General features: G+C 42.9%; 1 protein-coding gene across 12 annotated transcripts in view; it reads right to left on the bottom strand.

The window, feature by feature from the left end:
- Positions 1 to 14,069, bottom strand: part of WDR59 (WD repeat domain 59) — a 123,302-nt gene that overhangs the window by 71,798 nt on the left and 37,435 nt on the right. For all 12 annotated transcript variants that reach the window (XR_007474412.1, XR_007474411.1, XM_033434352.2 and 9 more), the window contains exons 10-14: positions 12,668 to 12,824; positions 7,833 to 7,912; positions 6,673 to 6,805; positions 6,418 to 6,542; positions 2,457 to 2,621 (exon numbers count right to left, since the gene is read on the bottom strand). Coding sequence is in view for 10 of the 12 variants with exons in the window: in XM_033434352.2 (XP_033290243.1) it covers positions 2,457 to 2,621; positions 6,418 to 6,542; positions 6,673 to 6,805; positions 7,833 to 7,912; positions 12,668 to 12,824 (660 nt within the window). In the remaining 2 variants the exon portion in view is untranslated. The remainder of the gene's footprint in view (positions 1 to 2,456; positions 2,622 to 6,417; positions 6,543 to 6,672; positions 6,806 to 7,832; positions 7,913 to 12,667; positions 12,825 to 14,069) is intronic.

Genomic DNA, 14,069 nt, shown 5'->3' with positions numbered 1-14,069 from the left:
TCTCCTGATTCTTTTTTATTGTGTGAAGCATCGGAAGCAGCAACGATGCTGGGGCACCGGAGCATGGCTGTGTCTGAGGCTGCCAACACAACACACCACCTTCCCCCTCCCCGAGAGGCTCAGGGAAAGGATTCATTTGTGAATCCTCTTCCAGATGCCCTTTCCTTTGCCATGGTAGGCACATGCACTGGCTCTCAGAGAGCACGATTAGAACCACCATTCTTCCTTTATAGTGAATTCTACTCCTTTGCTCTCCCCCGACCCCACCCTCCTCCATGAGAAACCTCAGCATCACTTAGAGTAATATCCTCCAGTCTGGACTGAAAACTGTTCCATGTGATACATACATGCCAGGGGGAACAGATTTCACTTTAGTGAAAATTAAAATGTACCTTTTTTGGGGGGGTCCTTTAAAAATATAAAGCCTAATATACCTGGACAAAACTATAATTCAAAAAGATACATGCACCCCTATGTTCATAGCGCACTATTCACAATAGCCAAAACATGGAAACAACCTAAATGTCCACTGACAAATAAATTGATAAAGAAGATGTGGTACATACATACAATGGAACACTACTCAGCCATAAAAAAAGAACAAAATAATGCCATTTGCAGCAACATGGATGCAACTAGAAATTATCATACTAATTGAAGTAAGTCAGAAAGAGAAAGACAAATACCATATGATATCACTTATATGTGGAATCTAAAATATGGCACAAATGAACCTATCTACAAAACAGAAACAGACTCACAGACATAGAGAACAGACTTGGGGTTGCCAAGGGTGAGGGGGAAGGGAGACAGATGGCCTGGGAACTTAGGGTTGGTAAATGTAAACTATTTCATTTAGAATGGATAAACAACAAGGTCCTACTGTATAGCACAGGGAACTATATCCAATCTCCTGGGATAAATCATCATGGAAAAGAATATTAAAAAAAGAATGTATATATGTGTATAACTGAGTCACTTTGCTGTACAGCAGAGATTGGGGCACAACGTTGTAAATCAACTATACTTTAATAACATATATATATTTTATATACATATATATATGCGGCTTAACATTTTAAAGCACATGCTATCGGTATAACCTGACATACACATACTGAAGGTAGGCATGTAATTGGACCTGGGCTGTCTAACATGGAAGTCATTACCGGACTATAAAGCACATGAAGTGTGGGTAGTCTGCATTGCGATGTGCTGTAAGCATAAAATTCACACCAAAAGTTGAAGACTTAGTACCAAAATGGGAAAAAAAAAGAATGTAAGCTATCGCAATAATTTTTATACTGCTTACATGTTGATATGATAATACTTTGGATATACTGGATTAAAGTATTATTGAAATTAATTTACCTTTTTTTATTAGTATGGCTACTAGAAAATTGAAAATTACATGTAGTCTGCATCACATTTCTATTGGACAGCACTGAATTAGACCTTTAAAACACTTGCTTATCCTATTATTTTTATACCAATAGAAAAATCTACCTTTTTTGTATGTCCAAACAAGGCAACGAAATGTTCAGACTCCAAGGACAAAACGTCAAGTACCACAAAATCTGAGTTATTAGCATTTCACAGACCCTCACAAAGCTTGAACAATTTCTTGGTTACCTATCATACCCCAAGAAGATAGAACAATCAAGTGTACATAACACAAACTAGGCAAAAAATGAATAGCATTCAGGTCAACTTGTTGCTGTCAGGATATTTCTGCTATTTCACATGCGATGCTGCTCAGACCGAAAAAGACGTATCTCAGCTCATGGGGCTTTTTTATGAGGATTCCACCTGATTAGCTCTGCGTGAACTGACAAATCAAGTTTCTGAACCTGTAAGGGTAAAGACGAGATGCCAGGCTGTACCCCTCCATTCAGGCACCGCTGTCCTATCACACCTCACCTGTCCAGCCAGCCAGCCTCACTCTAAGTAACAACATCTCCTTTTATGGAACAGATTTTTTTAATGACCTTACATACTTTTTTTCTGATTAGAAAGTATCTTTTAGCTTCAGAATACATTTTGCCTACAGTTTCCAAATAAATGAAATTGTATTGTATTAACCTGGGATTAACACATAGCTTTAATGAGATCTGTGAGCAGATTATATGCAATTACATAATTGCCTATGATTTATATGCAATATTTCTGAAGTTATATGCAATATCTGTGCAAATTTTTCTGTGGAAGGGTGTGTGGCTTTCATTAGACTTTAGAAGGGGGCGGTCCATGACCAAAGAGATTAAGAATCAGCGCTCAATGTTTTCTACACAAAAAGAATACAGCTGTTAACCCTGCTAGGTGGAAGGACACATGATGTCCAAATCTTATCGACTCGTTTTTTCACTCAACTTCACTGCTCGACTCAGACACTGATGCAAATGAGCAGTGCTCTCCACTTCTGACATCAAGGAGAATTTATGAACACAGATGCCCACCTTGAGCAGCTTCGCTTTCATAGTGGATGTGATGGTGGTGGGGTTAATGAACTGGAAGGAAGGGGCCGCGTGGTTCGGGTACTGCGCAGGGAACTTCACCAGCATCTTGACGCGGTGGTTGCTGCAGTGCACAGACACTGTGCAGCTCCTGTCTGCTGCGTCCATCTGCAGGGGACAAATCAATAGCTGCTTTGGAGAGGAACTGCAAAGGGTCTTCAGATGCAAACAGGTTTAAATAAGGTAACTGAATGCTCTAGGTTCCTGGTAACGGAGTGAGAGAGAGTCTCCAAAGATGAATTTGGAAGATGTGGACAACTCATTTTCAAAACGGATTTTTAATTTTAGCACGATTTAATAAATTCAAAGTGTTTTTGCTTAAAAAAGCTTCATCCCAAAGCTGTGAGATAGGCTGAAACTTGTTATATTTATTTTGAGATGGGAAAATAAAGCAGGAAGATGTTAAAAACCTGACTCAAGTTAAAAGTACTCCGGGGACCTAGGAATAAACCTACCTAAGGAGAAAAAAGACCTGTATGCAGAAAACTAAGACACTGATGAAAGAAATTAAAGATGATACAAACAGATGGAGAGATATACCATGTTCTTGGATTGGAAGAATCAACATTGTGAAAATGACTATACTGCCCAGAGCCATCTACAGATTCAAAGCAATCCCTATCAAACTACCAATGGCATTTTTCACAGAACTAGAACAAAAAATTGCACAATTTGTACGGAAACCCAAAAGACCCCGAATAGCCAAAGCAATCTTGAGAAAGAAAAACGGAGCTGGAGGAATCAGGCTCCCTGATTTCAGACTATACTACAAAGCTACAGTAATCAAGACAGTATGGTACTGGCACAAAAACAGAAATATAGATCAATGGAACAGGATAGAAAGCCCAGAGATAAACCCACACACATATGGTTACCTTATCTTTGATAAAGGAGACAAGAATATACAGTGGAGAAAAGACAGCCTCTTCAATAAATGGTGCTGGGAAAACTGGACAGCTACATGTAAAAGAACGAAATTAGAACACTCCCTAACACCATACTCAAAAATAAACTCAAAATGGATTAAAGATCTAAATATAAGGCCAGACACTTAGAGGAAAACATAGGCAGAACACTCTATGACATAAATCACAGCAAGATCCTTTTTGACCCACCTCCTAGAGAAATGGAAATAAAAACAAAAATAAACAAATGGGACCTAATGAAACTTAAAAGCTTTTGCACAGCAAAGGAAACTAATAACAGGACTAAAAGACAAACCTCAGAATGGGAGAAAATATTTGCAAATGAAGCAACTGACAAAGGATTAATCTCTGAAATATACACACAACTCATGCAGCTCAATATCAAAAAAACAAACAACCCAATCCAAAAATGGGCAGAAGACCTAAATAGACATTTCTCCAAAGAAGATATACAGACTGTCAAGAAACATGTGAAAGGATGCTCAACATCACTAATCATTAGAGAAATGCAAATCAAAACTATAATGAGGTACCACCTCACACCGGTCAGAATGGCCATCATCAAAAAATCTACAAACAATAAATGCTGGCGAGGGTATGGAGAAAAGGGAACCCTCTTGCACTGTTCGTGGGAATGTTAAATTGATACAGCCACTATGGAGAACAGTATGGAGGTTCCTTAAAAAACTAAAAATAGAACTACCATATGACCCAGCAATCTCACTACTGGGCATGTACCTTAAGAAAACCATAATTCAAAAAGTGACATGTACCACAATGTTCACTGCAGCACTATTTACAATAGCCAGGACATGGAAGCAACTTAAGTGTCCATCAACAGATGAATGGATAAAGAAGATGTGGAACATATATACAATGGAATATTACTGAGCCATAAGAAGAAACGAAACTGAGTTATTTGTAGTGAGGTGGATGGACCTAGAGTCTGTCATACAGAGTGAAGTAAGTCAGAAAGAGAAATGTATGCTAACATGTGTTAGCTACTGTATGCTAACATATATATAGAATTTTTTAAAAAATGGTTATGAATAACCAAGGGGCAGGACAGGAATAAAGACACAGACGTAGAGAATGGACTTGAGGACACGGGGAGGGGGAAGGGTAAGCTGGGACTAAGTGAGAGAGTGGCAATGAAATATATACACTACCAAATGTAAAATAGCTAGCTAGTGGGAAGCAGCCACATGGCACAGGGAGATCAGCTCAGTGCTTTATGACCACCTAGAGGGGTGGGATGGGGGGGTGGGAGGGAGACGCAAGAGGGAGGGGATATGGGGATATATGTATACGTATAGCTGATTCACTTTGTTATACAGCAGCAACTAACACAACAATGTAAAGCAGTTATACTCCAATAAAGATGTCAAAACAAAAAAAAAGTACTCCTGGGAAAATCCTTCTCTCTAAAGAAGACGGGGGCTGCTAGGGGCTGGCGAGAGAGGAAATGGGAAGAAGCTGCTAGGGGATGTAAGGCTTCTTTGGGGATGATGAAAATGCTCTGGAAGTAGCACTGGTGATGGCTGCATGGCTTTGTGAATGTACTAAGAACCACTGAATTGTGCACTTTATTTTTTTTTTAAGATTTTTTTTTGATGTGGACCATTTTTAAAGTCTTTATTGAATTTGTTACAATATTGCTTCTGCTTTATGTTTTGGTGTTTTGGCCTCAAGGCATGTGGGATCTTAGCTCCCCAACCAAGGATCGAACCCATACCCCCTGCATTGGAAGGCAAAGTCTCAACCACTGGACCACCAGGGAAGTCCCTGTAAACTTTAAAAGGGTGAATTTTGTGGTATGTGAATTACAGCTCAGTAATTTTTATTTTATTTTATTATTTTTTTTTATTTGGCCATGCCACGCAGCATATGGGATCTTACTTCTTCAACCAGGGATCGAACCCACGCCCCCTGCAGTGGAAGTGCAGAGTCTTAACCACTGGATCACCAGGGAAGTCCCTCTCAGTAATTTTTAAAAAGCAGTCCTGGGAAAGGAATCAAGATCTCCTTCTTAGACTGATCACTGGATATCCAAACTGTTCTCAACTGGGACAAAGGGAATATAAACTGAGTTGATATAGATAACCAATTAATCAAGGAATCCTTTATCTCTTTTGATTTCTTGTGCTGCCAACTAGAGATGGCAGCTGGAGGATGGCAAAAAGAGCCACACATATGGGAAATCTGGAGACTCGGATTCAAATAGCTGTTGACCTCGGACAAGTTATTTCATTTCGTAGTGTCTCTGTTTCCTGATCTGTAGAGTGGGGATAAAACCACTTATTGCAGAGCTGTTTTAAAGGCCAAATGATACAATTATGTAAGTGCACAGATCCAGGCCTACTGTTAACTGAATCTGGGCAAGAGAAAAATTAATCAAGTTTTAAAACTCCTTCACAGAAAGACTCAATTCCCTGAAGCACAGAATTTCAATACCTGCCCAAAAGGAAAAGAGTAAATCTCTCCGTGTGTTAAATGAACAAAGAGGCTTGGTCACCTTCTTAACATGCATCTAAATCTCTGAGGAAATGACCAGCTTACAAGGCAAGATCGTACAGCAAAGTACTAAGAGCCTTGGAGAGTCAGGAGGCTGGCTTCCAAACTCAGCCCTGCCATTAACTTTGCCAGTAACCCCCACCAAAACACTAAACTTTCCAGGAGCTGAGCATCTTCACATAGAGTAAAATGAGGTGTTAGAGCATCTAAGGATATTTTAAGACATCTGAGCATCAGTTTATCCCTTGGTTCATCTTATGAGAAAATAATAGGGTAAGGGAAAATAATCTGCGTTTGTAAAATATCTATGTCCTTAGATAACATAGAAAACAAAAAAGCAAGCACAGAACACTTCCCTGTTGGAGCAGCAAAGCTATATTGCTAGCCTAAATCATGGCTGAAATAGTCCCCTCACCCACCAACCGCCAACCGCAAGCGAGAGACAGTTCGCTAAGCCTGAGCACCTCCACGTTCACATTGCGGATCTGCACGTTGATCAGGGAGAACTCCTGCTGCAGAGTCTGAGGCAGGCCCAGCTGCTCTGATTTCTTCTCTTCCAGGAGACTGCTTGGGGGGTCTTCCTTTAAGACTAGCAGGAGAGAGAGGGTAACTTGTTGGAAAAGATTTCTGAAATGGATTCAGAGAGCAGTTCTGGGGTATTTGCCACAACTCGGAGATGCACAGAGGGGCACCGCACCTAAAACAGTGTGACCAATTACCTTCTTCCTCCCCGTGGCTGGAGTTGTGCTGGTGATCTGTATCCTGAGTGTGAAGGGTCTTCTCTGGTTCCGGCAGAAGAGCAATGCTCTCAATGAACTCATCAACACCATCTAAGATGTCATTTGCACAAAGCTGCAACAGAGGGGAGGAGATAGATCTAGGTCTAGAGAAGTCAGTGGAAAGGACTGTCGTGTTTGATTGAGTTCTGACTTAAAAATGGGAATCACAAAGGAGAGAGATGTCAGCCCCAAATAGATACAATCAAAATGAGTTTTGCCCATCACCAATTCTCCCTGGTTAAATACACAGGGTAACAGACTCTATTAGTCTACCCTGGAAAATGTTTTATCCTGTTCATAGGTTACGCAAATCTCAGAAAACCTTTTAAACTCCAGCCTTGATGGAGTTATTCAGCCAACACAAGAGCAAAAATATCATAACCTCAAAGCATTTGGAGCAAATGGTACTTTTTGGAGAAAACAGATTTAAAAGGCAATAAGGTGATGGTATTTGACCAAAATTGCTCATGAATGACTTGGTACTAAGCAGTGTAGCAAATCTGACCCAGCATTTTCTATCCACTCTGTACAGAGTGCTGTATGGGATGCAATACAAGTGAGACAGCGATCCCACCTTCAAGGAATTTAGCCACCAGATGAGAAGACAGAACCCCGTGATGGGGCAGAGCAAAGCAAGGGCCACGAAAGCAGTTCACACAGGGACCACTGTGCTTCATATAAGAACAGATACAATTTATGGGGCAAAAACTGGAAAGGGCTTCACTTAACAGGTGGTGTTGATGAACGTGGAGAACTCTGAACACTGCCTAGTGCCAGGGCAGATTTTCTAGCCCATTTATAAGAGAAAGAAATGAAGCCCCCAAGCCACTTGCTCAGTATGCTAACCCACACTACCTTAGATCAGGACAAGAGGAAACAAAGACATTCAGAGGCCTTGAAGCCTTCAAGTGCTGAATACTGAAGTGGGCTCTTGAATACCTCAAAGCCTCAGTGTAGCATACACAAGCCACTCGGCCAACCGGCAAGTACGTATTAAATGTCCATTACGTATCCTCTAACTTCTTCAACTACCAAATCCTCTATCTTAAGTTTCTGGTGTTTCCAGTTAACATTCCTCCACAGCATCATTGAATACATACCCTCTGCATCTGGGAATCCACCCGCCACATTCTCAGGGTCTGATCCCGTGACCACGTAACCAGTTGGTAGTCCTTGGACCCTAGAAATCACCAGATAAGAATCATGGAGGTTTTTCTGGATTCAACATCAAGTTTCTTACAGGTTGCGATGGGGGGAGATTCATTCATCCATTCATCCATTTAACAAATATTTATGGAACATCTCCTATATGCCAGGTACTGTTCTAGGCACTAGGGCTATAAAGTGAATACAAGAATCTCTGTCTTGGGCTTCCCTGGTGGCGCAGTGGTTGAGAGTCCGCCTGCCGATGCAGGGGACATGGGTTCATGCCCCGGTCCGGGAAGATCCCACATGCCGCTGAGGGGCTGGGCCCGTGAGCCATGGCCGCTGAGCCTGTGCGTCCGGAGCCTGTGCTCTGCAACGGGAGAGGCTACAACAGTGAGAGGCCCACGTACCGCAAAAAAAAAAAAAAGAATCTCTGTCTTTACAGATCTCACATTCCAATGGTAGAAACATACAATAACATGTCCGGTAGTGACAATGTTATGAAAAAAATAACATGGGATAAGAGGATAGAGACCGACAGGGGAACTATTTTTAGACAGGACTTTCCTGAGGAAGTCACCTTTGAGCAGAACCTTATTTTTATTTATTTATTTATTTTTTCCGGTACGCGGGCCTCTCACTGTTGTGGCCCCTCCCGTTGCGGAGCACAGGCTCTGGATGCGCAGGCTCAGCGGCCATGGCTCACGGGCCCAGCCCCTCCGCGGCATGTGGGATCTTCCCGGGCCGGGGCACAAACCTGTGTCCCCTGCATCGGCAGGAGGACTCTCAACCACTGCACCACCAGGGAAGCCCTTATTTCTTTTTTAATAAATTTATTTATCTTTGGCTGCGCTGGGTCTTCGTGGCTACGCACGGTCTTCTAATTGTGGTGGCTTCTCGTTTTGGAGCACGAGCTCTAGGCATGCGGGCTTCAGTAGTTGTGGCACACGGGCTCAGTAGTTGTGGCTCGCGGGCTGTAGAGCGCAGGCTCAGTAGTTGTGGTGCACGGGCTTAGCTGCTCCACAGCATGTGGGATCTTCCCGGACCAGGACTTGAACCCATGTCCCATGCACTGGCAAGCAGATTCTTAACCACTGCGCCACCAGGGAAGTCCTGAGCAGAAACTTAAATGAAGTGAAATAATAGCTCACAAATTAGCAAGTGAAGAGAGATGCTGGGATTTAACGTCTCACTGAACTTTTACCTCCACAAATGTTCTTCCTTTTACGTGCTCCAGAGGAGCTGGGGATGAATAGGTTGCTTGTAAAATGAATTGTTTTAAATGCATCGTGACATCTTACTGTTTAAAATAATTTTTTGGTAAGGAAATGCATCTCTTTATAAAAGGAATAATCAATCTTTAATGTTCTTAACTGACTGAATTGTATTTTCACACGATAGGACTGGTCAAAGGGAAATTATCCTATCAATAAAAAGGTCCAAGGTGCTTTCTGAAAGAGCTTTATGGAAGATCAGAACATTTCAGGGTAATTCTGCGGTATCTAGAATCTTCTTTATGGCCATCTTTAGAGAGCAAAGAATCTAGAAATAATTTCATCCATTCCCTCGTATTATGGATGGGGAAACTGAGGCAACAAAGAACAGAGTGAGTGAGGGCCAAAGTTCCTTCTCTGTGTCACTGCCTTCAACCAGGTCTTCATTCCTCCATGTTTTAATACATCCCTGTGTACAACTATCAAGACAGCAACTATTCTGAGCTACTACCTGTCATGAGAACCACCATCTAGCCCATGTTCATAACAACAATTTTCTTTTCTTTTTTCTTTTTTGGCATCGCTGCATGGCTTGCAGGATCTTAGTTTTCCAACCAGGGATTGAACCCGGGCCCTCGGCAGTGAAAGCACAGAGTCCTAACCACTGGACCACCAAGGAAGCCCCAGCAACAATTTTCTGACTCCACATCCAGCCTCTTTTCATGTCCCTGACTTTGAAGAAAAGTTATGCCTAATTCCTTTCTAAACCCAAATCCTCTACTTGGGTCTTCGGCCCTATTCCCTATTTTCAAAGGGCCTTTGCTTTCACACCTACTCCCTTTCTTGCCTCTTCTCCTTGCCTTCAAACAGAGGGCAGCAGCCTCCTCCAAGGAATTTAGTCTACTCCCTGCCTCTGAAGGCAAACTCATTCACAAAACCAGTTCGTGCCGCCTCTGTTTCCACGGTCTTACAATCAGGCTTCCCTCCTCAATCAGCTTTTGGAACTGGTCTCCTAATGATCGTATGGCTTCCTATTTATACCTATTTACACAATTAAGTGCTTCGCTCTTACTTTGCATGGAGATCCTTCAGCAAAACCCAAAACCAATGACCTCTGATTCCTTCACGAAGCATCCTTTTCCTTGGACCACAACATCCTGATTCTCTTCCGACCTCTGAGAGTTCCTTCACCACAGTGAAAAACCAACATCAAAGCCTGAGGTGGTCCAGTAAAAACTGACTAAGAAGACATGGCAGTAAAAAGAAAATGGAACACCATTAGGTTGAGAAAGAAGTAAAATATAAGAATACATGCAGGATGGGGACTTCCCTGGTGGTCCAGTGGGTGAGACTCTGGGCTCCCAATGGAGGGGGCCCAGGTCCGATCCCTAGTCGGGGAACTAGATCCCGCGTGCATGCTGCAATTAAGAGTCCGCATGCTGCAACTAAACAATTTTTTTTTAAAAAAGGAATACATGCAGGATGACTACATTTATAAAAGGTTCAAAAACAAACAAACCTAAAGTATTTTTAGGGATGCAGAAATGGGTGGTAAACTGTAAAAATAAAAACAGAAATCACTATCGTAAATGTTAGGATAGTGTTTACCTCTAGGAAAGCGAAAGGACTGTGATCGGGAAGCTTCCGGGTTCTAACAATGCTTTCTTTCTTGACCTTGGTGGTAGTCACACAGATTTTCACATTATAAACTCTACATGTTTTATGCAATTTTGTAGATGATATATCTCACAATAAAAAGGAATTTTAGAAAACACCTATAACTTGTACTCAAAATTTCACTACTGGCTAGACAGCCTCAATTTATACAATTCACCCTGCCAGCTTACAGATGACACAGACAACTGAAAATGGGTTGCTAAAAACTTTTTATTTCAGTCCAAAACTACAGGCCAACCTCTCGCTGCCAGACCATGGGGAAACTCTATCATCTCTTTTCAATGGCAAAATGCAGGACAAAGAGTTGAAAGATGAAGTCAAGCATGGAAATTGATGGGATAGAGACCAAGCAGCCTCGTGTTTCTAGAAGCAAGTCAGATTATGGAAATGAAGATGGGAAAATTAAGAGCCTGATCAAAAGATTCCTTTCAAAAACAATCCTAGGGACTTCCCTGGTGGTCCAGTGGTTAAGAATTCACCTTTCAATGCAGGGGACGTGGGTTCAATCCCTGGTCGGGGAACTAAGATCCCACATGCCGCAGGGCAACTAAACCCGTGCGCTCTAGAGTCCCTGAGCCACAACTAGAGAGAAGCCCGTGTGCTGCAACGAAGACCCCACGTGCCACAGTGAAAGATCCTGCATGCCACAACAAACATCCTGCATGCCACAACTAAGACCCAATGCAGCCAAATAAATGAATAAATATTTTTAAATAAATAAATAAATAAAAATTTAAAAAACAAAAAAAACTATCCTAGAAGAGGCTTGTGAAGGTCACAAACGAGCTGGGATAAGATGACTGCTCTAATCCCAGGTCCACCAGAGACCTCTCCTGGACTCTGGACAAGTCACACCACTCCGCTGCCCGGTTTTCCTTTTGTGATATGAAAAGAGCATGAAATATACTTCTGGTCTGGAAAATATTTAGAGAGTGTGGCAATAAGATCTCAAGACAAGGGAGGTTGAAATTAAGTTTGCATGGTGAGTTGGTGGAGAAAGTGAGGCTGAGGGCTTCCTAACCCCCCTTATACTTATGATGCATGAATGAGAGCTAGCTAGATTAAGCTGCAATAACAAACAGCCCCAAATCTCAGTGGCTTAATGCAAGGCTCTCCTGCTCTCTCTACATCTTCACCTCACCCCCACCCTGGTGGGAGCAGCGCCACATGGAGTTTCTCCAGGTACCTCGGAAGAAGCAGAGAGGGTAAATAATTGCACACTGGCTGTTACCACTTCAACCCAAAAGAGACTGCATCACTTTCGTTCATGTTTCAAAATCCAAGCAGGTCACATGGCCAAACCTATCTTCAAGGGGTTGGGAGGTGAAATACCACTGTGTGCTTGTGAAGAGAAGTGGGAATACGTGGTAGGTGGTACTGATGATGACCTTGCATCTCCCTCATCAATAGAGGGGGAAGGGAGAATTCCTTGGCAATCCAGTGGTTAGGACTCCACGCTCTCACTGCCAAGGGCCCGGGTTTGATCCCTGATGGGGGAACTAAAATACCACAAGCCGCACGTTGCAGCCAAAACAAAACAAAACAAACAAATAAACAAAAACGGGGGGGAAGGAGCAAGTGCCAGGGATTTCTGAGTGTGCGATGACCCGAGTTTCTCAGCTCTAGAAATGATCCAACAGCAAGGCTACCAACGTCTCCAGATCCCTTCCACGTAGGAGAGACACTACACAGAACACAAGAGGATGGACTTGGGGGGAAGAAGCAGAGCCACACACCTTATCACCCACCTACGATTAAAGGGGGAGGTTCCCTGACTCCCGCTCCTAAGCCAGCCCTGTTCCTGCATCCTCCCCTCCGATCACGGGGCCCACCCCGACGGGAGCTGTTGGTGAGCAGGGCTCAGGAGGAAATCAGTTGGCGGTCTCCCTCCCACCCACCTTCCTTCTGTTTCCTCCACTGGAATTCCAGCACCACATCATCATGGCCTACGAAGGTATGGACCGGCGTGTTCAAGTCAAAGACATTCCACAAGAGCAGGCTGTTCTCCCTCCGCAGCTGGGGAACCATCACGGTCACCAATCCATTGCTGAAAGGCTGTGGCAGAAGAGGGAAAAGCAGGCATTGTTCCAGGGAGAATCCGCCGAGTCTTGAGTTACCCACGTTGGAATTCTCGCCTAATTAAAATAAACTGGCTGACGGGAGGCCCCAACCCACCTGGGGAACATTTTTCCAAATACCATCAGTTGACCATCAACACCTACTTTTCATTTGCTTTCCTTTTTTTTTTTTCTTTGCTGATGGAAGGGACCACAGCAAGTAAAAAATAAAGCTAAGCCAAATACTTGGAGAAGAACGCTTTTTAATGTAAAAGAAGCAAATGGCTCTAGGGGTTGCACGCGGGAACACCCCGGCTCCTCTCCACGAGCTCCCTCTGAGAGTTATCGAGTACATTCCCAGAATGAGCGTGCAAAGCACACTGAGGGTAACCCCAGACAGCAAACAAACCCCGCCATGCAGAAATGCACCAGAAGCACACCACCCACGTGAAGCAGCGCCTTCCCACGGCCCGCAAGACCACAGCTTTGCAGAGGAAAATCTTCCAATTTCAGGACTGACACTTTCCACTCATAAACACCCGATCTGCGAGGTAGCTAAGGGGCTCATTTGGTTGACAGGCAGACTCTGTTCTTTAAGGAATTAAGCCAAGGCCACCTAAGAGCACACTGATTGTCTCCTGCCCTCTTGGCAGCACTCCTGAGCTTTCCTGTTTGTTTTTTAAAGCAAACATATTAATCCAGAGAAGTATTTCAATTCACAAGAGCAAAGCCTGACTTCCTCCCAAGTGCTCCCAGATGCGAAGGCCAAGTAATACCCCAATTCTCTTCTTCACGCCATGACGCAGCAGGTGGCAGCCTAATGCATAAAGATCCCTCCATTCATCCCTGTGCTCCCTTTCAAGTTGACACTGAAGGAAATATATTAGCTCTGATCAATTATCCATCTGGCAACAAAGTTGGAAGGTCGGTAACAGCCTATCCACTATACTTGTAGCATTTTGTGGTTTATACAGCATTTTCATACATGTTTTTTTTCCAAAGGGAAAACATATTGTACAGGTACTAAACGCCACCGAATTGGACACTTAAAAATAAGGAATTTTATCACAATTTTTAAAAAGAGCAAGGGATATTAAACACTATTATTCATGTTTGACACAGGAGGAAACTATTACTCAAAAAACACAGGTGGCTTGCCCAAGGCCACACAAGTATTAAATGGCTCATTACAGCATTATTCACAATAGCCAAGATATAGAAACAACCTACATGTCCGTTAATG

Source organism: Orcinus orca, chromosome 20 (genome assembly GCF_937001465.1).
Source record: "Orcinus orca chromosome 20, mOrcOrc1.1, whole genome shotgun sequence".
NCBI classification, from domain to species: domain Eukaryota; kingdom Metazoa; phylum Chordata; class Mammalia; order Artiodactyla; family Delphinidae; genus Orcinus; species Orcinus orca.
The sequence above is the reverse complement of the archived record's forward strand: the minus strand, read 5'-3'. Positions and strand labels throughout refer to the sequence as shown.